Here is a 27,800-nt window from a genome sequence, read left to right as displayed (position 1 = left end):
AAGAATTTCTCAGGCACAGAATCGTCAGTTTTTTTCTCTTCCCTGTCGTTTCAGCATAGATAGAGTTTTTAGTTTAGGACAAAATCCACTGGCACGAAACATTACGGGAAAGGGAAGAGCTTTTTAGGTACAAAGAACAGGTTCCAACGACGTCCCATAATTATAACCGCTACAGTAGAAAAGGTAATTAAAAGGGTAAGTTAGGTAACTCCATACGGTCGCCCGCCACTACATTGCACACTCCTGATTTCCTTTTTCATTTAGTTTGTTTGTTTTTTTTGGGAGGGGGTTGAGCGGCACCTTGGAACGAGTCTCTGAAGGGAATCTTAAACTTTTCATCTCCCTCACAAACACACACACACACACACAAACACACACACACACACACACACACACCCGCTACGAAAACAAAAGGACCCAAGAAATCATAGTGACCTTTTTTTTTTTTTGCCTTCCTGTCTTCACGTAAAAAAAGAATAAAAAGAAAAACGAAACAAAAGCAACAGGTAAACGTGGTGCGGACGTTGTGGGCGGGGCCGTCCAGTCCTAGCATTCTAGGATGCTGTTGACCGCTGCCTCCAGCACGGAGTCTGTGTCGGGGGGAGGGGGCGAGGCGCCGCCGGGGGGCGACGCCTGGTAGTGCATCTGTCCCGCTGGGGGGGAGAGGGTCCCCCCGTAGCCCCCCTGCTGCTGCTGGGACCTCTTCAGGTCCAGCAGCACGCTCCTGCTGTCTAAGAGCGGGGCGTTGTCCCCCCCTCCCCCTCCTCCTCCCCCAGGGTCTCCGTACCCGGGCCGGGGGTCTCCGTACCCGGGGGTCCGGGGGTCTGTCCTGTAGGGGGGCTCCGTGGAGGAGTCCATGCCCTCCAGGGTCTGATGATGGGGCTGCGTTGTCCAGCCGGGCGACAGGGGGGGAGGAGGGGGCTGCGACGGAGAGGGGGGGAGGGGCTCCGGGGGGGCGGGGCTGTGCTTCACGCCACAGCAGAAGTCCTCCTGGAAGCCGTCTGGGGGCGAGAGAGAGAGAACACAGTGAATAAGACATCCTGAGTAATGTGCTCTGAATGGAATGAATGAATCACTTATGGCTCTTTCTGACTAGAACTAGAACTAGAACTAGAACTAGGCCTGCAGGTTGTTTTGTTTCCATACAATAAGGCTCCACATGTCCAGATGAGGTTGTCAGAACCTTTGGGCCGTGCTGGTGAGATGGTACTAACCCACTTGTACCTTACTTTGTAACGCTCCAAATGTCCAGATGAGGTTGTCAGAACCTGCGGCAGCGGTGGCCGAACGGTTTGCGGAGCGGTCTTGATACCGGAAGGTCGCCAGTTCGTATCCCCGGACCGGCACGTTAAAATTACCACCGCTGAAGTGCCCTTGAGCAAGGCATTGAACCTCTACCATGAAATGTTCTATGAGCAGGGCCTGGCTGTAAACAAGTATCTGATGCTTAGTCCAGTTACCCTGGGTAAATATAGTAACTTTGCTTTGCTTTTTGGGCCGTGCTGGTGAGATGGTACTAACAGAACCTTTGGGCCGTGCTGGTGAGATGGTACTAACAGAACCTTTGGGCCGTGCTGGTGAGGTTGGTACTAACAGAACCTTTGGGCCGTGCTGGTGAGATGGTACTAACAGAACCTTTGGGCCGTGCTGGTGAGATGGTACTAACAGAACCTTTGGGCCGTGCTGGTGAGATGGTACTAACAGAACCTTTGGGCCGTGCTGGTGAGATGGTACTAACAGAACCTTTGGGCCGTGCTGGTGAGATGGTACTAACAGAACCTTTGGGCCGTGCTGGTGAGATGGTACTAACAGAACCTTTGGGCCGTGCTGGTGAGATGGTACTAACAGAACCTTTGGGCCGTGCTGGTGAGATGGTACTAACAGAACCTTTGGGCCGTGCTGGTGAGATGGTACTAACAGAACCTTTGGGCCGTGCTGGTGAGATGGTACTAACAGAACCTTTGGGCCGTGCTGGTGAGATGGTACTAACAGAACCTTTGGGCCGTGCTGGTGAGATGGTACTAACAGAACCTTTGGGCCGTGCTGGTGAGATGGTACTAACAGAACCTTTGGGCCGTGCTGGTGAGATGGTACTAACAGAACCTTTGGGCCGTGCTGGTGAGATGGTACTAACAGAACCTTTGGGCCGTGCTGGTGAGATGGTACTAACAGAACCTTTGGGCCGTGCTGGTGAGATGGTACTAACAGAACCTTTGGGCCGTGCTGGTGAGATGGTACTAACAGAACCTTTGGGCCGTGCTGGTGAGATGGTACTAACAGAACCTTTGGGCCGTGCTGGTGAGATGGTACTAACAGAACCTTTGGGCCGTGCTGGTGAGATGGTACTAACAGAACCTTTGGGCCGTGCTGGTGAGATGGTACTAACAGAACCTTTGGGCCGTGCTGGTGAGATGGTACTAACAGAACCTTTGGGCCGTGCTGGTGAGATGGTACTAACAGAACCTTTGGGCCGTGCTGGTGAGATGGTACTAACAGAACCTTTGGGCCGTGCTGGTGAGATGGTACTAACAGAACCTTTGGGCCGTGCTGGTGAGATGGTACTAACAGAACCTTTGGGCCGTGCTGGTGAGATGGTACTAACAGAACCTTTGGGCCGTGCTGGTGAGATGGTACTAACCCACTTGTACCTTTACTTTTTAACGCTCCGTTTAAACCAGGGGTTCGTGATCTACCAGTAGCTGGAAGCTTTCATCAAAGTCCATCACGCAGTGGGAGGAGCCTGGCTGGGGAGCCTGGCCACGCAGTGGGAGCCTGGCTGACGCACAGCCATCACGCAGTGGGAGCCTGGCTGACGCACAGCCATCACGCAGTGGGAGCCTGGCTGACGCACAGCCATCAGTGGGAGCCTGGCTGACGCACAGCCATCAGTGGGAGCCTGGCTGACGCACAGCCATCAGTGGGAGCCTGGCTGACGCACAGCCATCACGCAGTGGGAGCCTGGCTGACACACAGCCATCACGCAGTGGGAGCCTGGCTGACGCACCACGCAGTGGGAGCCTGGCTGACGCACAGCCATCAGTGGGAGCCTGGCTGACGCACAGCCATCACGCAGTGGGAGCCTGGCTGACACACAGCCATCACGCAGTGGGAGCCTGGCTGACGCACCACGCAGTGGGAGCCTGGCTGACGCACAGCCATCAGTGGGAGCCTGGCTGACGCACAGCCATCACGCAGTGGGAGCCTGGCTGACGCACAGCCATCACGCAGTGGGAGCCTGGCTGACGCACAGCCATCACGCAGTGGGAGCCTGGCTGACGCACAGCCATCACGCAGTGGGAGCCTGGCTGACGCACAGCCATCATCACGCAGTGGGAGCCTGGCTGACGCACAGCCATCACGCAGTGGGAGCCTGGCTGACGCATCAAAGTCCATCACGCAGTGGGAGCCTGGCTGACGCACAGCCATCAACAGAATGTGTATTCGCTCGCGGGCCTCGGCTCCGTTTAAAGGCTACAGTACAGACGGGTCTAGAAACGTCCTCGGTTCAACGACTGTTGGGAAGCAAGTGGAACCAGCGGGGGGTCGGGGGGGAGACAGTGGGGGGAACCAGCGGGGGGTCGCGGGGAGACATGTGGAGTGGATCATACGGCAGACAGTCTGCAAGTTGTGGTTTGGGTGAGCGACCATAACACGGAGCTACACAGGAGTGAGGCGGGACAGACGTGGCTGCAGAGCCAGAGCCAGAGCCAGGCCAGCAGCACATCCTCATCGGAGCGCACGGGACCGGACTGGTTTTTTAATCCATATTTTGAAAATTCCTCTAATCTGGTGTGCAGGTGATGACATGCACAATAGAATTACATTTGAGGCAGCTTCTTTTATTTATAATGGGAATAGTGGCACCCAGGACCAAAACTGGTGTCCACCAGGTGGCGCTGAAGGTGTGTTGTTTTGGACAAAGACTTTTATTGCAGTTTACACACATGGACCTTATCATTTTCCTGCCTGGGTCGGCTATTAACACCCGTGCATTCCGCGTTGATTAATAAAAAGCACTTTCGTCCGATCTGTTTTTTTCCATTGTGTTTCCTCCTTTCCTCTTCAACTGCACCTCAGCGCATTGTTTTTTAACCTGTGGCTAAAATAAAACAGACAAAACTGCTTTTCATCCCGAACAATTCAGCCCAATTGAACAAACTGACACCAGCATTTGACTGTAGATTTGTTAGGCCTTTAGGAGGGTTATTATAATCCACCACTCCTGAATGCAGTGTCTGGTACTGGGAGGCTGGTGCAACGCACAGGTCCTGGGCCTGGTGAGAGCAGGAGTGGACCTGGTGAGACGTAGGAGGGGCCCGGACAGGAGTCAACCCACAGAGCCTAGTCCTTCCACACACCAGATTTTGGTTCTCCCAGTACCGGCAGAGTAGTTCCGGAGCAACGGATTATGTGGCCTTGCTCATTCCCTGATGGACTGATCGAGGGTAGCTACTGGGACGTAAGTCGGGATTTGATCAACCCCGGCTGGGTCGCCTGAGTGAGGGGTATGATGTTGGGAGACCCGAAACCCCGTTGACCTCAGGAAACATCACTGAGGATACGTCCCAGGTGCATCCATGCGATGTATTTTTATTTATGTTAGGGAACAAGGCATGAGTCAAGTTCTGCTTTTGTATCAAACCATTTCTTCAGTACTGACATTGAACAGCTGTCAGTTAAAATGCAGGATGTGTTTGCATTAACTTCAGGTGTTGAAATGGAGGTTTTTGAACTAGTACCTGACTATCAACTGCCAACTGGAGGGCAGAGCTAGAGACTTTTGGTCACAGAAGTATCCCCTGATATGTGTCTTGTGCATTTAAGCTGCATGCCTACTTTGGCTCCACTTACTTTTGTTAAATATAAATTTAGTTTAGAACTCCTATGACTGACTCACATCTTAATGACTGGCAAATGGCATTTACTATCAACCAGATTTCAAAAGGCTTGCAAATAATGTGCAGTCACGACATTCTCATTAAAGGTGGGCTGACCCTGAGAGTATTGTTATCCGTCACCATATCTGTGCAAATAATATTCTTACCTGGGTCTACCAGCACCATGCGTCTGTCCTGGGTCTACCATTGTGGTCTTACCTGGGTCTACCAGCACCATGCGTCTGTCCTGGGTCTACCAGTGTGGTCTTACCTGGGTCTACCAGCACCATGCGTCTGTCCTGGGTCTACCAGTGTGGTCTTACCTGGGTCTACCAGTGTGGTCTTACCTGGGTCTACCAGCACCATGCGTCTGTCCTGGGTCTACCAGTGTGGTCTTACCTGGGTCTACCAGCACCATGCGTCTGTCCTGGGTCTACCAGTGTGGTCTTACCTGGGTCTACCAGCACCATGCGTCTGTCCTGGGTCTACCAGTGTGGTCTTACCTGGGTCTACCAGCACCATGCGTCTGTCCTGGGTCTACCAGTGTGGTCTTACCTGGGTCTACCAGCACCATGCGTCTGTCCTGGGTCTACCAGTGTGGTCTTACCTGGGTCTACCAGCACCATGCGTCTGTCCTGGGTCTACCAGTGTGGTCTTACCTGGGTCTACCAGCACCATGCGTCTGTCCTGGGTCTACCAGTGTGGTCTTACCTGGGTCTACCAGCACCATGCGTCTGTCCTGGGTCTACCAGTGTGGTCTTACCTGGGTCTACCAGCACCATGCGTCTGTCCTGGGTCTACCAGTGTGGTCTTACCTGGGTCTACCAGCACCATGCGTCTGTCCTGGGTCTACCAGTGTGGTCTTACCTGGGTCTACCAGCACCATGCGTCTGTCCTGGGTCTACCAGTGTGGTCTTACCTGGGTCTACCAGCACCATGCGTCTGTCCTGGGTCTACCAGTGTGGTCTTACCTGGGTCTACCAGCACCATGCGTCTGTCCTGGGTCTACCAGTGTGGTCTTACCTGGGTCTACCAGCACCATGCGTCTGTCCTGGGTCTACCAGTGTGGTCTTACCTGGGTCTACCAGCACCATGCGTCTGTCCTGGGTCTACCAGTGTGGTCTTACCTGGGTCTACCAGCACCATGCGTCTGTCCTGGGTCTACCATTGTGGTCTTACCTGGGTCTACCAGCACCATGCGTCTGTCCTGGGTCTACCAGTGTGGTCTTACCTGGGTCTACCAGCACCATGCGTCTGTCCTGGGTCTACCAGTGTGGTCTTACCTGGGTCTACCAGCACCATGCGTCTGTCCTGGGTCTACCAGTGTGGTCTTACCTGGGTCTACCAGCACCATGCGTCTGTCCTGGGTCTACCAGTGTGGTCTTACCTGGGTCTACCAGCACCATGCGTCTGTCCTGGGTCTACCAGTGTGGTCTTACCTGGGTCTACCAGCACCATGCGTCTGTCCTGGGTCAAGTTGTTCCGCTCCTCTTGGTTGAAGGTCCTGTCAATCATCACCATCTCTGACGAGGGACTGGAGCGCTGTGAGAGAGGGGGCGGGCCATCAGTTAGAGGGGGCGGGCCTTCAGTTAGAGGGGGCGGGCCTTCAGTTAGAGGGGGCGGGCCTTCAGTTAGAGGGGGCGGGCCTTCAGTTAGAGGGGGCGGGCCTTCAGTTAGAGGGGGCGGGCCTTCAGTTAGAGGGGGCGGGCCTTCAGTTAGAGGGGGCGGGCCATCAGTTAGAGGGGGCGGGCCTTCAGTTAGAGGGGGCGGGCCTTCAGTTAGAGGGGGCGGGCCTTCAGTTAGAGGGGGCGGGCCTTCAGTTAGAGGGGGCGGGCCTTCAGTTAGAGGGGGCGGGCCTTCAGTTCACCACGACCTGAGATATAAGCATTCTAGCGTCGTCGACATGGGTCTGTGTGTGTGTGTGTGTGTGTGTGTGTGTGTGTGTGTGCGTGCGTGCGTGCGTGCGTGCGTGCGTGCGTGCACCCACCTCAGCCTCAACGATCAGCAGTCTCCTGTATTTGTTCACCATGGCTTGTGTTTTCTTCAGCACGTGAGTCGCCACAGCTTCAAACTCGTCGTCCACTGTTAACACAAAGACAAGCTTATAGATCTGCTATTTTTTTTAAATCGTGAAAAATTCTCTCACAGCGAACGTTTTCAACTGTCAAGTCTTTGCTTCTGGGGGTCCCTGATACAAAACATTTCCAGATGGGGGTCCACGGGCCAAATACATACCGCTATAAATGTTGGGGTCCTTGACATGAAAACGTTTGAGCGCCACTGATATAGTAACATGTTTCTTTTTTTCAGAAAACTGCCAGGATTTAGAAGATTTAGAAGGGCCTTTCTTATTGGCTAGCGGGCGGCACCTCGTTGAGTAACACAGGTGGCCACGTTAGGGCAGTCTAAAGGAGATAATGCTCCAGGTAAGATGTGTTCCTCAGTTACCACACTGCATTCTCAACAAGAGACAGACTGTATGTTTACTGTTTGTTCTAAACATGCTAAATGTACCCACATGAAGTAGTGATGCTTTGTACAGGTTTTCAATTAGGTATTTTTGACATAAAACGATATACTACAACAAGCTGCTGCTAATTCTGTTGCAGACATGCTGAGGGTGTGTTTGTTACACCGAAAGAAGTGACTGAGACAGAGACTTGTGTGTATTCTTATTGCTCTAGGCCAAGCTTGAATTATCCTCTTTCAATCTGCCGAGCTTTTGTGTCATAAAAATCCACCGTAGACATGTTATGAGCTACTTTCTGTCAAGAAATTATGTGCATGTGATTATTTTTCTAAGTGTTGGATTTTGGAAGCACTTGTTTTTGTTAACGGGTCGCGCTGCTGCCTCCTGCATTTTGTGCAAATTTGAAACAGGTGGTACGCTGGGCCGTTCAGTGACTCACGACAAGTGCTTCCAAACTCCAGCACTTAGAAAAAGAATCACCTGCACAGAATTTCTTGACAGAAAGTAGCTCATAACATGTCTACTGTGGATTTTTATGAAACAAAAGCTTGGCAGATTGAAAGAGGATAATTCAAGCTTGGCCTAGAGCTGCAATGTTGGTGAGTTTAAGGTTGTTTAATACAAGCAGATCGCAAACGCTATTTGGATGAGTAGGGAGTCAATGGAGGGTATTGGATGAGTAGGGAGTCAATGGAGGGTATTGCAACTCTAGATTCATCCCATTATAAAACAATCTAGAGTTGCAAATTGCGGCTAGGATCATATCTCCACGCTGGCCTTGGAAGTTGGAACACCCTGGCATCTCCCAGTTAGAAGTCACCCCATTCAACCGTTATCACCCGATAATCAAGGAAATGTTCGTAATCAGCACCTTATAAATACTCCCAGTATGTGATAATCAACATACTGGGAAATCCGGAAGAGAAACTATGGGAGCGTTTTGCTTTTGATGTCAATGACGGAGGCGCGCCGTGTCTGGTGGCCTTGAGCCACGTGAGGCAGCAAGTCGCCGTGCTGAGCGTTGCAACGGCCACCAGACCCGACTCAGCGCCGTCCAAGTTACGTCCCGTTAGGCAGAGAATAGTAAATATTAGTAGCCCCTAGTTTCCATTCGCCGACCATAGAGTTGGAAATGACACGTTCAGCAGGGGGAGTCCTCGACCAGGCTATGTCTGCACCACCACCCTGCAGGCGTGCAGTCCGGGGGAATACAGCCAAACGCCACAATGTCTAGTATGCCAGTATGGCCATATTGGCCGTATTCCAACGTCCTGATAACGGTTGATTTCGTATATTTAATACAGTGAGTTAGAAGTAGCCAGAGCCATAGAGTAAGACAGAGTTACGACATTGAGGGGGCAGAAAACTGAGCGCTGTTCATGCAGCCTGGATGGAGAGGGACAAGCTGGAGCTTTAAATACATTGTGTTCAACGAGGGCGACACAAATAAGAGCTATTTTAGGCATGTGTGCAACATGACAACTGTTTTAAAGTATTGTACAGTGACAACTAAAGTCTCTGTAATGTTCATGTTGTACTATTACTACAAAACCTATATTTTCTAAAATAAAGGGATTTAAGATCATTAAAGCTGGGCTGTTGCCTGAGTCCAGTGCATTCTGCCAACTTCCGGTCCAATTGTCACTCTTCGCTATGCTCTTCAGCAATAGAAGTCTATGTAGGAGAGCTTCCATTGGACTGAAGCCCCATGAAGTGAACGGAGTTGTCGTAACTCTGTCTTACTCTATGGCTCTGGAAGTAGCTAATGTTGCCTAGGAAAGAGAAGTGTGGGATTGATTCTATGCTAGTCTCGTGTTACCAGACTGTTGACTCTCGCAATTTCCAAATGCTTCATCATACAGTCTAGAGCAACGGAAGAGCTGTCATGAGTAAAATATAAAGCGGAAGTGGAGCCTCCTCCCCACTCCCGTTTCGTCTTTACAGTCACGCACATTTATTCTAATAGAAATAGAAATCATCTAAGCATATATAGCTTGTTGCTTAACAGAAAATAAAATACAAAAATAAAACGTAAAGATATTTTAAAATATATTTTCGTGAACGGAAATGGCAGCTTCCGTTACTCAGCTCATGGGGGCTGTAGGTCCAGACTCTATATAGCATTCTGTTACTCAGCTCATGGGGCTATAGTTCCAGACTCTATATAGCATTCTGTTACTCAGCTCATGGGGCTGTAGTCCCAGACTCTATATAGCATTCCTTACTCAGCTCATGGGGCTGTAGGTCCAGACTCTATATAGCATTCTGTTACTCAGCTCATGGGGCTGTAGTCCCAGACTCTATATAGCATTCCTTACTCAGCTCATGGGGCTGTAGGTCCAGACTCTATATAGCATTCCTTACTCAGCTCATGGGGCTGTAGGTCCAGACTCTATATAGCATTCCTTACTCAGCTCATGGGGCTGTAGGTCCAGACTCTATATAGCATTCTGTTACTCAGCTCATGGGGCTGTAGGTCCAGACTCTATATAGCATTCTGTTACTCAGCTCATGGGGCTGTAGGTCCAGACTCTATATAGCATTCTGTTACTCAGCTCATGGGGCTGTAGTCCCAGACTCTATATAGCATTCCTTACTCAGCTCATGGGGCTGTAGTCCCAGACTCTATATAGCATTCCTTACTCAGCTCATGGGGGCTGTAGTCCCAGACTCTATGTAGCATTCGTTTCTCAGCTCATGGGGCTGTAGGTCCAGACTCTATATAGCATTCTGTTACTCAGCTCATGGGGCTGTAGTCCCAGACTCTATATAGCATTCTGTTACTCAGCTCATAGGGCTGTAGTCCCAGACTCTATATAGCATTCTGTTACTCAGCTCATGGGGCTGTAGGTCCAGACTCTATATAGCATTCTGTTACTCAGCTCATGGGGCTGTAGGTCCAGACTCTATATAGCATTCTGTTACTCAGCTCATGGGGCTGTAGGTCCAGACTCTATATAGCATTCTGTTACTCAGCTCATGGGGCTGTAGGTCCAGACTCTATATAGCATTCTGTTACTCAGCTCATGGGGCTGTAGTCCCAGACTCTATATAGCATTCTGTTACTCAGCTCATGGGGCTGTAGGTCCAGACTCTATATAGCATTCTGTTACTCAGCTCATGGGGCTGTAGTCCCAGACTCTATATAGCATTCTGTTACTCAGCTCATAGGGCTGTAGTCCCAGACTCTATATAGCATTCTGTTACTCAGCTCATGGGGCTGTAGGTCCAGACTCTATATAGCATTCTGTTACTCAGCTCATGGGGCTGTAGTCCCAGACTCTATATAGCATTCTGTTACTCAGCTCATGGGGCTGTAGTCCCAGACTCGATATAGCATTCCTTACTCAGCTCATGGGGCTGTAGTCCCAGACTCTATATAGCATTCCTTACTCAGCTCATGGGGCTGTAGGTCCAGACTCTATATAGCATTCCTTACTCAGCTCATGGGGCTGTAGTCCCAGACTCTATATAGCATTCCTTACTCAGCTCATGGGGCTGTAGTTCCAGACTCTATATAGCATTCCTTACTCAGCTCATGGGGCTGTAGGTCCAGACTCTATATAGCATTCCTTACTCAGCTCATGGGGCTGTAGGTCCAGACTCTATATAGCATTCCTTACTCAGCTCATGGGGCTGTAGGTCCAGACTCTATATAGCATTCCTTACTCAGCTCATGGGGCTTTAGGTCCAGACTCTATATAGCATTCCTTACTCAGCTCATGGGGCTGTAGGTCCAGACTCTATATAGCATTCCTTACTCAGCTCATGGGGCTGTAGGTCCAGACTCTATATAGCATTCCTTACTCAGCTCATGGGGCTGTAGGTCCAGACTCTATATAGCATTCCTTACTCAGCTCATGGGGCTGTAGGTCCAGACTCTATATAGCATTCCTTACTCAGCTCATGGGGCTGTAGGTCCAGACTCTATATAGCATTCCTTACTCAGCTCATGGGGCTGTAGGTCCAGACTCTAGCATTCGGACGGACGGATGGACGGACCGATGGATGGACGGATGTAAACGTAATCTTACCGTGAGAGAACTCGTCTGCGCTGGGTGGTGCTCCGCTGAACACGTGGTAGGGGAGGAGCCTCAGCAGGGCGTCGTCCAATGAGGTGAAGCGCCTGCGGTCTGAGTTGTCCACTCCGGCGTGGTCCTTCCGTAGCTGCTGCAGAATCCTGATTGGAGGAGGAGGAAGGGGCGGGGCAGAGATAAGACAAGCGCTTCAATGTCTCACACTGTATTATTGGACATGGTGATCCAAATAGCAGATCTACAGCGCGGCACCGAGTGCGCTAAGTATGTATATTCTTTCAGAGCGAACGTTTTTAACTCAAATCTTTGCCTCTTGGGGGGGGGGGGGTCCCTGGGGGGGGGTGTCCCTGGAACAACATGTTTTCAGATGGGGGTCTGCGGCTAAATACAGATAATTCTGGGGGTCCTTGACATGAAAAAGGTTGAACACCACTGACACAGAAACACAGGGTTTTTCAGAAAACTGTCAGGATTTAGAAGCGTTTTATTTTAGAATGGGCCTCAGGTCTTAAACAATATACTGTAGGAAATAAAAATTATTTAATTGCGAGTAAAGAATGTGTCCGAGTCTAACGGTGTTCACACCGCTGCACCTACGAAGCCGAGGAGCGGTCACTCACATTCCTCCTCTGGTCAGCTGGGGCAGGGCCGGCCTCTTCAGTGTGCTGACCTGAAGCGGACAGAAAACACAACGTTACAGAAGTACTGACACAAACACAACAACAACACGTTGGACCAGAAGAGACCAGTGTTGTTTTTGGCAGAAATTTTCTATTTTAGTTTTAGTCATAGTCTTTGGAATGAAACTTAATTTAGTTTTAGTCATAGTCTTGGTCTTGGTCATAGTTTTGGTCATATTTTAGTCACCTGGAATGTTAGATCTGCTATTTTCAGCATGCAACCAAGTGTAAAATGACTTATACTGGATCTCTTGTCCACTAGTCCCTTCCTAACATTTTAGTCTAGTTTCTATCTGTTGACGAAATTGTCGATACATTTAGCGTGACAACCAGGAATAGTCTGGTGACCACCGGAGAGACGGGTGGCAGCCGGAAAGTAGACGGCACCCGGGAGCAGTATGGGTTGGCGCCCCAGCCTGTGTCTTCCGTGAGGAAGAAGCCCAACAAACCCACGGTGAGGCCTTTAGGAGGGCCATTCAAGCCTCAAGCGGAGCCTGCAGCACCACCAAGGGCAAGGTGGAGCCTGCGGAACCGTTGCGGCTCGAGAATCCACCATTCCTGAATGAAGTGCCTGGTGCTGGGAGTCTGGTGCAACGCACAGGGCCTGACCTGGTGAGAGCAGGAGTGGACCTGGTGAGACGTAGGAGGGGCCCGGACAGGAGTCAACCCACAGAGCCTAGTCCTTCCACGCGCCAGAATGGTACCTCCCAGTCCCGGCAGAGTAGTTCAGGAGGAACGGATTGTGTGGCCCTGGTTTTTCCCTAATTGGACTGATCGAGGGTAGCTACTGGGACGTAAGTCGGGACTTGATCACCCCGGCTGGGTCACCTGAGTGAGGGGTATGATGTTGGGAGACCCGAAACCACGATGACCTTGGATACATCCCAGGTGCATCCATGTATGTATGTATTTTGTTTTAGCTTAGTTTTAGTCACAATAGCTTAGTTTTCATTTAGTTTCCATTTAGTTTTCCGTCAGTGGAAAAAGGTAGTCGACGAACATTTCTTGTCTTAGTTTTAGTCGACAAAAACAACACTGGGAGCGATGTGATGTCTTTATTTACCTGTGCGTTGTGTAGCGTTGTTGGGTCTGGGCTGGAAGCTGTCATGGTGTTCACAACTAAGAGAGAGCACACAGACCATAGGATGGTATTATGTACAAGGCAACTTTGACCATGGAGAGGGCCACTATAGTTCCACACTCACTCCAGAGGGCCACATTGCATATTGCTGTCGTAGCAAAAATAGCCGATCTACAAGCTCAAAACGATCAGCTATTTTTTTTTTGCTATTTTATTTTAAATCCAGAATTATTATTTTTTTAATTGGAATCCTGAAAAGTAACATTGTATTTAATTTCAAATGCATTTAGTTAACTTTTTATGTTAACTTTATGAACTAAATACAAATACATTGGACATACAAAAAGACAATAACATTTTAGTACTAGTCATTAAGCTACTAATATGAAGTAATTACAAGCAGGTCATGTTTGCATGTTTGGAATTGTAACAGCTGAAATCAATAATATATCAGTATTCTGATATTACCTGCCGGACGCATTGAATGAAGGTGAGGGCCGCATGTGGCCCCCGGGCCGCCAGTTGCCCACCTCTGATGTACATCATTGGGACTAACAGACGGACGGTAAATTAATTAGAGACCAGAGTACAGAACCTACCTGTGTTAACTAGCAGGTTGACCTGTTGACCTTGTCGGCTGCCAGCAGGCGACGGACAGTCCTGAAAACCAAGGATGGATATATTATAAATATAATGGAGATGTGCTGATAGCAGTTCTGCGTGCGTGCAAATCTCGACAGGAAATCAAATCTCTACAGGAAATCAAATCTCTAAAGGAAACCACACTATTATAGTGTGGTTGCCTATCACGATAGGAAACCACACTATTAGAGTGGGATAAAACTTTTGAGAAAAAGATGTACCACACTGTAGTACCTGTAGTCTGTAGTCCTGCTGTTCCTGTGGGTTGGGCAGAGGAGACAGCGCCGTGCAGTTCTGGGTCACTAGGAGGCGCTGCACGTGCGCTGCGCGTGCAGCGCCCCCGACCGCGGCCGGACCGACCAGCGTGATCCGCCCCGAGGCGCAGGACGGCGTCTGGACGACGGTGGGGTTCGAACCGGGAGGAGGAAACCCCGCCCAGGTCTGCTGCGCCAGCGGACCCCCGCCGCCACCCACCACGCCCCCGTGGTTGACGATCAGCTGGCCTCCCGGCGTGGCGGTGAAAGTCTGCCCGGCGACAAGCTGCACAGTGTTCTGATTGGTGGAGACGAGGGTGGTGGTGGGGTTGGCGTCCGGGGCGGCGGGGCCGTTCTGGAGGGCAGGGGGGGCGGGGGCAGCGAGCGCCAGGGAGCCGGGCAGGAGGAACTGTCCCGTCTGGAGGCTGGTCGTCTGGGCCACGATGGAGCCGTTGGCCGCGTACTGACCCCCCGGGCTAGCGTTAGCGTTGGCGGAGGGGAGGAGGGGGGCGGGCTGGAGGCCCAGGCTGTACACGGTCTGAGCCCCCCCGCCCCCCTGGGCGGGTTTAGGCTGGATGTGTCGGACCAGAGTCTGGGTGCCGCCGGGCCCTCTCTGGATGATGAAGTTCTGAAGGGGGATGTTCTTTAAAGGCAAGCCCTGCACCTGTCCCACCTGGGTGGGGGCGAACACCTGAGGCCCCCCCGCCACCGCCGCCGCCCCCCCCCGCCGCGGCCACCGCCGTCACGGGCCCGGCGGCGCTGGGCCTGAAGAGGATCTGAGGGCTTCTCTCCAGACCGCTCAGGGTCATCACCCCGCCGCAGCCCGCCCCGAAGGAGCCCAGGACCTGGATGTGCTGGTGGGACGAGCCGTTGGGCAGCGCCTGGGACACGCCCTGGAGGAACTGACCGCCGGCCGTGACCACCCCGTAACCCCCCGCAGAGACCAGCTGGGAGGGCAGGGATACCGGGGGAGGAGGGGGGGGCTGGGAGTCCAGCATGGCCTCCTGGGCCAGCGTGTGCTCCGTGATGTCCGCCTCCATGAGGGACTTCTGGAGGATGTCGAAGGGTGCGTCCTCCCCCCCGCCGCCCCCCAGGGGGTCCACCCCCACCCCCCCCTCCGGGGAGCCCCCCGCCGCGCCCCCCAGCTCGTCCTCGATGAACGACAGGCTGCTGGAGAGCTGGAGGCCTCCTCCTGCCCCGGCCGAGTCCTCCTCGCCAAATTCACCCATTGTGGAGGAGCCATCTTTGAGGGCCACGTCGGAGCCAGCCTGAATAACAACCATGTTTAGGGTGGGGGGGGGGGGTAAGGGAGAGGGAAAAGGTTACGTTGAGAGTGGATATGCATGTTAATGACATAGATGGACGGCCCACTTAAAATGATAGCGCTTAAATATACAATGTAATCTGGATCTTTTCCTGCAACTAAAACCCAATACTGAATTTACCTTTGTTCTGGCCTTCCTGAATGGTTACCCTGTGTGTGTGTGTGTGTGTGTGTGTGTGTGTGTGTGTGTGTGTGTGTGTGTGTGTGTGTGTGTGTGTGTGTGTGTGTGTGTGTGTGTGTGTGTGTGTGTGTGTGTGTGTGTGTGTGTGTGTGTGTGTGTGTGTGTGTGCGTGTGCGTGTGCGTGTGCGTGTGCGCACACACACACACACACACACACACACACACTGCGTGCGTGCGTGCGTGCGTGCGTGCGTGCGTGCGTGCGTGCGCGCGACACCACAAAGAGCGCAGCAGCCAACAGCTCCCTAAGCCTCCTGAAGGCCCCGTGTTTCACACACACACAGCCAATCACCATGGAGACATTACTGCTTTAAGTCACCATAACAGCCACACACAGCCAATCACCATGGAGACATCACTGCTTTAAGTCACCATAACAGCCTGGGAAAACCCTGCGTTTGGACTCAGCACACAGGCATGATCAGAGAAGTAGAGCCACCATAGACAAGGACAGAATCTCTTAAACACGGGGAAGCGTCTAATCTTATTTTGGTTTGGGTGTCACGGTGTCTGTCTGTCAGGGAGGGAGTCATGGGAACACTAACCTCGCCTCACCAGGCTCTCCACCTCGGAGGAAAGCCTGGTCTCTGTTCCAAAAGTGCCGTGTGAACCGATCTGGAACGGATGATATCGTTACGTCATGTTGTAGTATTGTTTTGTATTCATCAGGATGATATCGTTACATCATGTGTATTGTTTTGTAGTCATCAGGATGATATCGTTACGTCATGTTGTAGTATTGTTTTGTAGTCATCAGGATGATATCGTTACGTCATGTTGTAGTCATTGTTTTGTAGTCATCAGGATGATATCATGACGTCATGTTGTAGTATTGTTTTGTAGTCATCAGGATGATATCGTTACGTCATGTTGTAGTCATTGTTTTGTAGTCATCAGGATGATATCGTTATGTCATGTTGTAGTATTGTTTTGTAGTCATCAGGATGATATCGCTACGTCATGTTGTAGTCATTGTTTTGTAGTCATCAGGATGATATCGTTACGTCATGTTGTAGTCATTGTTTTGTAGTCATCAGGCAGGCAGGAACAATCAAACGGAACAATAAAAGCTCTCGTAGCCTGTAGCTTTTATTGAGAAAAGGTTCTGGAAGATTGCCGACTACAAAACAATACTACAACATGACGTAGCGATATCATCCGCTCCCGACCGGTTCATGAACCCGAAATGGAATGGTGCCCAGGCTATGGGAACACTACTCACAGCGTTGGAATGGTGCCCAGGCTATGGGAACACTACTCACAGCGTTGGAATGGTGCCCAGGCTATGGGAACACTACTAAATGGAATGGTGCCCACTGCCCAGGCTATGGGAACACTACTAAATGGAATGGTGCCCACTGCCCAGGCTATGGGAACACTACTAAATGGAATGGTGCCCACTGCCCAGGCTATGGGAACACTACTTACAGTGGAATGGTGCCCAGGCTATGGGAACACTGCCCAGGCTATGGGAACACTACTCACAGTGGAATGGTGCCCAGGCTATGGGAACACTACTCTCAATGGAATGGTGCCCAGGCTATGGGAATGGACTGGTGCCCAGGCTATGGGAACACTACTCACAGCGTTGCCCGCAAAGAAGGCCCCGTCAGTCCCATACGCTGCGTTCGTTACGTCATCCTCCCCGATCTGAAGGTTAACAGACAGACAGACAAACACAATCATGATCCTTTATATTTACAGCAGTGGGTTTCAACCCTTTTCATATCAAGGCCCATTATTTTATTCAGCATTTAAGCCACGGACGGACCACCATTAGATGCTCGCAGACCCAAAACTAAAGAATATGTGTGTTGTAGTTGGATAAGGTTGTTCACAATCCCATGCTGTATTGATGTGGTATACGGTAGGAGAGATGACAGGGAAACCACCATGCTGTATTGATGTGGTATACGGTAGGAGAGATGACAGGGAAACCAGCTGTATTGATGTGGTATACGGTAGGAGAGATGACAGGGAAACCATGCTGTATTGATGTGGTATACGGTAGGAGAGATGACAGGGAAACCACCCCATGCTGTATTGATGTGGTATACGGTAGGAGAGATGACAGGGAAACCATGCTGTATTGATGTGGTATACGGTAGGAGAGATGACAGGGAAACCATGCTGTATTGATGTGGTATACGGTAGGAGAGATGACAGGGAAACCATGCTGTATTGATGTGGTATACGGTAGGAGAGATGACAGGGAAACCACCATGCTGTATTGATGTGGTATACGGTAGGAGAGATGACAGGGAAACCATGCTGTATTGATGTGGTATACGGTAGGAGATGACAGGGAAACCACCATGCTGTATTGATGTGGTATACGGTAGGAGAGATGACAGGGAAACCATGCTGTATTGATGTGGTATACGGTAGGAGAGATGACAGGGAAACCATGCTGTATTGATGTGGTATACGGTAGGAGAGATGACAGGGAAACCATGCTGTATTGATGTGGTATACGGTAGGACAGATGACAGGGAAACCATCCCATGCTGTATTGATGTGGTATACGGTAGGAGAGATGACAGGGAAACCATGCTGTATTGATGTGGTATACGGTAGGAGAGATGACAGGGAAACCATGCTGTATTGATGTGGTATACGGTAGGAGAGATGACAGGGAAACCATGCTGTATTGATGTGGTATACGGTAGGAGAGATGACAGGGAAACCACCATGCTGTATTGATGTGGTATACGGTAGGAGAGATGACAGGGAAACCACCATGCTGTATTGATGTGGTATACGGTAGGAGAGATGACAGGGAAACCATGCTGTATTGATGTGGTATACGGTAGGAGAGATGACAGGGAAACCATGTGGTATTGATGTGGTATACGGTAGGACAGATGACAGGGAAACCTATTGATGTGGTATACGGTAGGAGAGATGACAGGGAAACCATGCTGTATTGATGTGGTATACGGTAGGAGAGATGACAGGGAAACCATGCTGTATTGATGTGGTATACGGTAGGAGAGATGACAGGGAAACCAGCTGTATTGATGTGGTATACGGTAGGAGAGATGACAGGGAAACCATGCTGTATTGATGTGGTATACGGTAGGAGAGATGACAGGGAAACCATGCTGTATTGATGTGGTATACGGTAGAAGAGATGACAGGGAAACCACCATGCTGTATTGATGTGGTATACGGTAGGAGAGATGACAGGGAAACCATGCTGTATTGATGTGGTATACGGTAGGAGAGATGACAGGGAAACCATGCTGTATTGATGTGGTATACGGTAGGAGAGATGACAGGGAAACCATGCTGTATTGATGTGGTATACGGTAGGAGAGATGACAGGGAAACCATGCTGTATTGATGTGGTATACGGTAGGAGAGATGACAGGGAAACCTCCATGCTGTATTGATGTGGTATACGGTAGGAGAGATGACAGGGAAACCATGTGGTATTGATGTGGTATACGGTAGGAGAGATGACAGGGAAACCATGCTGTATTGATGTGGTATACGGTAGGAGAGATGACAGGGAAACCATGCTGTATTGATGTGGTATACGGTAGGAGAGATGACAGGGAAACCATGCTGTATTGATGTGGTATACGGTAGGAGAGATGACAGGGAAACCACCATGCTGTATTGATGTGGTATACGGTAGGAGAGATGACAGGGAAACCACCATGCTGTATTGATGTGGTATACGGTAGGAGAGATGACAGGGAAACCATGTGGTATTGATGTGGTATACGGTAGGAGAGATGACAGGGAAACCTATTGATGTGGTATACGGTAGGAGAGATGACAGGGAAACCATGCTGTATTGATGTGGTATACGGTAGGAGAGATGACAGGGAAACCATCCCATGCTGTATTGATGTGGTATACGGTAGGAGAGATGACAGGGAAACCATGCTGTATTGATGTGGTATACGGTAGGAGAGATGACAGGGAAACCATCCCATGCTGTATTGATGTGGTATACGGTAGGAGAGATGACAGGGAAACCTCCCATGCTGTATTGATGTGGTATACGGTAGGAGAGATGACAGGGAAACCATCCCATGCTGTATTGATGTGGTATACGGTAGGAGAGATGACAGGGAAACCAGCCTGTATTGATGTGGTATACGGTAGGAGAGATGACAGGGAAACCACCATGCTGTATTGATGTGGTATACGGTAGGAGAGATGACAGGGAAACCATCTGTATTGATGTGGTATACGGTAGGAGAGATGACAGGGAAACCATGCTGTATTGATGTGGTATACGGTAGGAGAGATGACAGGGAAACCATGCTGTATTGATGTGGTATACGGTAGGAGAGATGACAGGGAAACCATCCCATGCTGTATTGATGTGGTATACGGTAGGAGAGATGACAGGGAAACCATCCCATGCTGTATTGATGTGGTATACGGTAGGAGAGATGACAGGGAAACCTCCCATGCTGTATTGATGTGGTATACGGTAGGAGAGATGACAGGGAAACCATCATGCTGTATTGATGTGGTATACGGTAGGAGAGATGACAGGGAAACCATCATGCTGTATTGATGTGGTATACGGTAGGAGAGATGACAGGGAAACCATGCTGTATTGATGTGGTATACGGTAGGAGAGATGACAGGGAAACCATCATGCTGTATTGATGTGGTATACGGTAGGAGAGATGACAGGGAAACCATGCTGTATTGATGTGGTATACGGTAGGAGAGATGACAGGGAAACCATGCTGTATTGATGTGGTATACGGTAGGAGAGATGACAGGGAAACCATCATGCTGTATTGATGTGGTATACGGTAGGAGAGATGACAGGGAAACCATGCTGTATTGATGTGGTATACGGTAGGAGAGATGACAGGGAAACCATGCTGTATTGATGTGGTATACGGTAGGAGAGATGACAGGGAAACCATGCTGTATTGATGTGGTATACGGTAGGAGAGATGACAGGGAAACCATGCTGTATTGATGTGGTATACGGTAGGAGAGATGACAGGGAAACCAGCATGCTGTATTGATGTGGTATACGGTAGGAGATGACAGGGAAACCATCTGTATTGATGTGGTATACGGTAGGAGAGATGACAGGGAAACCATGCTGTATTGATGTGGTATACGGTAGGAGAGATGACAGGGAAACCAGCTGTATTGATGTGGTATACGGTAGGAGAGATGACAGGGACACCATGCTGTATTGATGTGGTATACGGTAGGAGAGATGACAGGGAAACCATGCTGTATTGATGTGGTATACGGTAGGAGAGATGACAGGGAAACCATCCCATGCTGTATTGATGTGGTATACGGTAGGAGAGATGACAGGGAAACCATCCCATGCTGTATTGATGTGGTATACGGTAGGAGAGATGACAGGGAAACCTCCCATGCTGTATTGATGTGGTATACGGTAGGAGAGATGACAGGGAAACCATCATGCTGTATTGATGTGGTATACGGTAGGAGAGATGACAGGGAAACCATCATGCTGTATTGATGTGGTATACGGTAGGAGAGATGACAGGGAAACCATGCTGTATTGATGTGGTATACGGTAGGAGAGATGACAGGGAAACCATCATGCTGTATTGATGTGGTATACGGTAGGAGAGATGACAGGGAAACCATGCTGTATTGATGTGGTATACGGTAGGAGAGATGACAGGGAAACCATGCTGTATTGATGTGGTATACGGTAGGAGAGATGACAGGGAAACCATCATGCTGTATTGATGTGGTATACGGTAGGAGAGATGACAGGGAAACCATGCTGTATTGATGTGGTATACGGTAGGAGAGATGACAGGGAAACCATGCTGTATTGATGTGGTATACGGTAGGAGAGATGACAGGGAAACCATGCTGTATTGATGTGGTATACGGTAGGAGAGATGACAGGGAAACCATGCTGTATTGATGTGGTATACGGTAGGAGAGATGACAGGGAAACCAGCTGTATTGATGTGGTATACGGTAGGAGAGATGACAGGGAAACCATGCTGTATTGATGTGGTATACGGTAGGAGAGATGACAGGGAAACCAGCTGTATTGATGTGGTATACGGTAGGAGAGATGACAGGGAAACCAGCATGCTGTATTGATGTGGTATACGGTAGGAGATGACAGGGAAACCATCTGTATTGATGTGGTATACGGTAGGAGAGATGACAGGGAAACCAGCATGCTGTATTGATGTGGTATACGGTAGGAGATGACAGGGAAACCATCTGTATTGATGTGGTATACGGTAGGAGAGATGACAGGGAAACCATGCTGTATTGATGTGGTATACGGTAGGAGAGATGACAGGGAAACCAGCTGTATTGATGTGGTATACGGTAGGAGAGATGACAGGGACACCATGCTGTATTGATGTGGTATACGGTAGGAGAGATGACAGGGAAACCATGCTGTATTGATGTGGTATACGGTAGGAGAGATGACAGGGAAACCATGCTGTATTGATGTGGTATACGGTAGGAGAGATGACAGGGAAACCATGCTGTATTGATGTGGTATACGGTAGGAGAGATGACAGGGAAACCATGCTGTATTGATGTGGTATACGGTAGGAGAGATGACAGGGACACCATGCTGTATTGATGTGGTATACGGTAGGAGAGATGACAGGGAAACCATGCTGTATTGATGTGGTATACGGTAGGAGAGATGACAGGGAAACCATGCTGTATTGATGTGGTATACGGTAGGAGAGATGACAGGGAAACCATGCTGTATTGATGTGGTATACGGTAGGAGAGATGACAGGGAAACCATGCTGTATTGATGTGGTATACGGTAGGAGAGATGACAGGGAAACCATGCTGTATTGATGTGGTATACGGTAGGAGAGATGACAGGGAAACCAGCTGTATTGATGTGGTATACGGTAGGAGAGATGACAGGGAAACCTCCCATGCTGTATTGATGTGGTATACGGTAGGAGAGATGACAGGGAAACCTCCCATGCTGTATTGATGTGGTATACGGTAGGAGAGATGACAGGGAAACCATGTGGTATACGGTAGGAGAGATGACAGGGAAACCAGCCTGTATTGATGTGGTATACGGTAGGAGAGATGACAGGGAAACCAGCTAAATAACAACTGTTTTTGTGTAGACTTCTTGTCTAGCCTAATGCAGCCTAATGCAGGCGTTTAACAATAATGTAACCCCTGAGAGCGTGAAATGAAACCAAATGGACCCGTACGGGTCCATTTGGTTTACGGGTCCATTTGGTTTAATTTTACACTCTCTATAAGGGTCCATTTGGTTACCAACTCTCCATCATTTAGCATGGGGACCACCTGGAACCCCCCAAGGACCACTGGTGGTCCCCGGACCACTGGTCGAAAACCACTGCTTCACAGGAAGCTCTGAATAAACATCTCAGTCTGCAATAAACTCAAATTAAGCACAACAACACAGATGATCTGCTGGAAAACAATGTTTTGTGAACTTGCAAAAGGACATGCATACATACTAACATTAGAGGAAATAGATATTAAGTAGATATTCAGGGCGGGCGGGATTTATGTTGGTAAAGAAACGGTGACTGTCTGACACTCACCGACTTGCTGTTGGAGCCGTGAAGGTAATCATTCAGCAGATCTACATCTCTGGAAAGACGTGGAGAAAGAGTGATTGGTGACAGAAACAGCTTGAGTCAACGTTAAGACTGAAAAGATACTTCAACTGCCCGTTTTTGTACACCACACTGACAAGATGACAGGCTTTAAACTTTGCTCGTCTGAGACCATTCGTGTTTGTGGAAGATGATTCTAAACTTGTATTCTATTGCTTAGGTTGACCACTTAAAATAGTCTTTATTCTTAATGTAGCTAGAGCATAGAAAATAGCCGATCTACAAGCTCACAACACGCCGGGCTGCGACCTGTTGTGAGCTTGTAGATCTGCTATTTTCGGTGTGCGATATACTTTCATAGAAGACTGTATGCTGGCTTCAATGGAATGCAAATGACTGAACTCGGTTGTGGCGACTGAGACCTCTAGTCCATGCATTTTTATCACAGGTGTGCCATTTTATTTTTGAGTGGTGCAACCACTCCTATAGTGTGTGTGTCCCTGTGTCCCTGTGTCCGAGCACGAAAAAGCCTTTGTTCACCACCAAGTGTCACTGTTGCACAGACACACACAGGCCAGGGAGGAGGGCTTGTACAGTACAGTACAGTACAGTACAGTACAGTACAGTACAGTACAGTACAGTACAGTACAGTACAGTACAGTACAGTACAGTACAGTACAGTACAGTACAGTACAGTACCACTCACTTCAGACGGGTCTGATTTTTACTGAAACCAATGAGTCATTAGTTCCTGTGAGTGTAGTGTGGTGATTACAGGATTTGAGAAGTGCATTTATTAAACAAAACTCTTGATGTTTTTACCCTATAATATCTAGAAGACGGCGGTCGTCCTCATCATCCATGACACCTGAGGAAGAGGAAGATGGAAACAGTTTAATAAGAAAAGGTACGAGATCTCAAACATGTCCAAACTTATAATGAACCAGTCGTGTTGTGTGTTCCCCACAAATAGTCATGTGAATATTGAACTGCTCCGTCAATAGAAATATGATTAACGCTAACCCCACAAGGGCCCCTGGGCCGGTACAGTTTTTGGGGGCCCCCTAGCGCGCGTGCGCGCAGAACTTTCAAGGTTTTTTGTGTTTTTATAAAGATTTGTACCTAAATTTAACAAAATCAATGGCCAATGAAGGTCCCCAGGAGTGGACAGTGTGGTTGTTGGTGACTGACTGACAGTGTGGTTGTTGGTGACTGACTGACAGTGTGGTTGTTGGTGACTGACTGACAGTGTGGTTGTTGGTGACTGACTGACAGTGTGGTTGTTGGTGACTGACTGACAGTGTGGTTGTTGGTGACTGACTGACAGTGTGGTTGTTGGTGACTGACTGACAGTGTGGTTGTTGGTGACTGACTGACAGTGTGGTTGTTGGTGACTGACTGACAGTGTGGTTGTTGGTGACTGACTGACAGTGTGGTTGTTGGTGACTGACTGACAGTGTGGTTGTTGGTGACTGACTGACAGTGTGGTTGTTGGTGACTGACTGACAGTGTGGTTGTTGGTGACTGACTGACAGTGTGGTTGTTGGTGACTGACTGACAGTGTGGTTGTTGGTGACTGACTGACAGTTTGTGATGTGGTTTAATTCACTCACAGTTTTCGTGCAGGCACCATGGAAGCAGTCATTGAACAGCCTTTATTTCCTGTGGTGGGGGGTGAGGGGGAGGGGGGGGTGAGAGGGAGGGGGGGGGGGTGAGGGGGAGGGGGGGGGGGGTAGAAAGATAGAGCCATGAATGTGTGACAGGAGGGAGGGGAGGGGGGTGAAATGGAGAGAGGGTGGGCATGTGAGATAGAGGCATTACGAGCAGCAGGCTAGACTACAGACTAGGTAAACTCAGTATTCTAGTAGAGGCCTTATTATCCCCCCCCCCCCCCTCCATCTCCCCACACATTGGCCCTCTGTGCTGTCAGCTAAGCTCCAGTAGAATGGAGATGAGCATTTGACTGTAAATAACTCCACCCCCGTCCCTTTTTAAAAAGATTGTTTGCTTTTGTCACTTTTGTGCAGAGTTCCCTGCAGTTAAAAAGGCGTTGGCTGCTTGCTTTGAGCCGTTTCGGCCATAGCTAAAACATATGCAGCAAGTCAGCCATCATGGTCAACACTACAGAGGGGAATATAGAGTAATAATCAGGGCAAGTCGAGTTGGTGTGTGTCTGATTCTGGACAAATGCTTATCTGGTGAATTGTGTGGTTTTATACAAGGTTTGTTTACCCAGTATTCAGTACACATTGGCAATACACATGTGAAAATATATACAATGACAATTTAATAACCCCCACATGAATACATAATATGTACCTCGACACATAGGATAGACAGACACAGACAGTAGCCTGTTGTCTGTTATGTGGCTCATTCATTCCGTGTGAAAATGCAGCTGCATTGCAACAAAATGTTGTTGCACAAGTCTTTACAAAATGGCTGTTACCCTCCCACTGGGCTTGGCTGTGTCTTTATGCTTTTACAGCACACACACACAGCCACCATCTTTATCTCCCAGGGACAAAGAACAACACGGAACCTGCACTAAACTAACAGAAATAACATGTTAAAATAGCTACCAAAAACTGCTTGGGGACATTTTAATCACAAATATAACCAAATAGGTCTATTTGTTTTCATTATTTCTAGTTGGGCAGCATCTACACATGCTTATTATTTTTCTTGTTTGCTAAAGGGACATGAATTTAAAGGGACACAAAGTCCTCTCCACAAACAAACAAACCAAACGCTTAAAATAACAGGTTTTATTTCATATGGAAAAACAAAAGCAACCATTTAACTGATAGAATATATATAAAAACGTCCCCTTGACCCTCATATAATGCAATCCATAAACATACGAATGACTCGCACACTGTAGGCCTACTTAATTAGCGTTTAAACATCAGTGGGATATCAATCCGAATTCTGTTTTAACAGTTTATATCACGAAGTCTACATTTACATTATTAGAAACACTGTGTGTGTGTGTGTGTGTGTATATAGGCTACTGCTCGGACGGCACACCATGTACAGTCGATCTTAAAGGGCATATACAATAGCAATACGTGCAGAATTACGGTTTGTTGTGACCAAATAGTTTAAGTACACAGCTTACTAAAACAATAAAACATGTTTATAACGAGAACATCAGCCTCCACACACAGGCAGACACGTCCTTATCGGTCCTAGCATACATGCTACCACGACAAGAAGCCAAGCCACCATTACTGGTGGCTTTATTGCTTGGCTTCACGTAAAATGCTCGCATAATATGCAAGCTACAAGGCTCTGCGAGTTTTAAAACCTCCAGAAATAGCCCGTGGTCTGTAATGTAGTTGAGACTACAGTCAGACATCATAAGATAATGTGTGTGTCCATCCATCCAGCCCCCAGATAGATAGAATAGAGAGAACGTCCTCTGACGTCCTGTTCTGTTCTAGTCTGGGGGAGGCTTTCATTTCTCTCTCTTCTCTTTCCATTTAGCACAGCCTGTCTCTCTCTTCTCTACAAAAAACGTCACATTTCTCTTGTCGTGTTTTTGCTGAACGGTCGCATTTCGGTTCGTTTGGATGGAGGACATTCATTCTCCTGTATTTATACCCCGACCACCGGGGGGGTTCTACTCTAAAACAGACCCGCTCGACGACTCGGGACTCTCGGCTTGGGGTTTTTTAACGCGTCGCGGTGTGTAAACGGCCACTGGAAGGCCTGTGCGCTGTTGTTGTTTTTTTTAGCTGCGTGTGTTCGGTCGGTGTTGTTGTTTAACACGAAAAAACGACGGTAAAGTCGTCTTATTTGGACACAATTAAAGCCGAACCGCTCGCGCTGTTTTTAAACCGTGTTTAGCCGTCGTTTAAACGGCGTTTAGCCGTCGTTTGTGCCGCGTTTTAACCCGTCGTTTAAAACAAACAACGTCCCCACCACCCCGGTGGGGCCTAGTGTTCTTTCGCTAGGCCGGCCGCTCGCGCTGCTGACGACGCCCGAAAGAACGGCGCTCGGACGTCGGCTCGAGGCTGAGGGAAAGCCCCGCCGCGTCACGAAGAGCTCGAGCGCTCTCTCTCTCTCTCTCTGCCTGCTGCCATGTTGTCTCGCTCGAGCCCATTATAAAAATAACCGCTCGCTCGTGCGACGCAATAAGCCCTTCTTCTTTTTAAAAGTCAAGTCCTCTCGACAACCCTGAAACCCAATATCTCTATTTGGCAACTTTTAATTCGCTCTACAGTCACTAACTGCTCTCCCTCCCCTCCTTTTCTCTCTCTCTCCTTCTTTCTTTTCTCCTGTTCTTCTCCTCCTCCTCCCTGCTTCTCTCTCCCCTCTCCTCTCCTCTCCTCTCTCCCACTCATATTCCATTCTCTCTCCCCTCTCCTCTCTCCTCTCCTCTCCACAGTCCCTGATAGATTTTTTTTTCTCCTCCTCTCCTGCTCTCTCTCTAAAAAACTCCTCTTCTTCTTTCTTCCCTCCCTGAAGGAAAAAAGAGGGGAGGAAGGAGAGTCTCTAAAGCTCGTCCGTCGTGGTGTGTTTTTTCGCCTGAAATTTTTATCACAAAATTATAATACACTCAAAGGGAAACTCACCGTCATGAAAAAGCGGTGCCTTGTCAACGGGGTTTCCTCGCCATCGCCGCACGGGTCGGTCCGGCGGGGTGGTGCTGGTGGTGGTGGTGGGGCGAGCGGC

General features: G+C 49.2%; 1 protein-coding gene across 1 annotated transcript; it reads right to left on the bottom strand.

The window, feature by feature from the left end:
- Window positions 1-281: 281 nt before the first annotated feature.
- bicral (BICRA like chromatin remodeling complex associated protein) lies at window positions 282-27,800 on the bottom strand. Its single transcript, XM_079491862.1, is given in 14 exon segments — window positions 282-1,001; window positions 6,317-6,419; window positions 6,865-6,959; window positions 11,382-11,527; window positions 12,005-12,054; window positions 13,128-13,183; window positions 13,745-13,805; window positions 14,022-14,747; window positions 14,749-15,309; window positions 17,131-17,196; window positions 23,106-23,154; window positions 23,943-23,988; window positions 24,734-24,782; window positions 27,701-27,800. Coding segments are annotated over 12 exon segments (2,409 nt in total). The 5' UTR covers window positions 23,984-23,988; window positions 24,734-24,782; window positions 27,701-27,800; the 3' UTR covers window positions 282-546.

The sequence above is a fragment of the Electrona antarctica genome (genome assembly GCF_951216825.1).
Source record: "Electrona antarctica genome assembly, chromosome: 22".
In the NCBI taxonomy this organism is placed as follows: Eukaryota; Metazoa; Chordata; class Actinopteri; order Myctophiformes; family Myctophidae; genus Electrona; species Electrona antarctica.
Note: the sequence above shows the minus strand (reverse complement) of the source record. Positions and strands in the feature narration are given on the sequence as shown.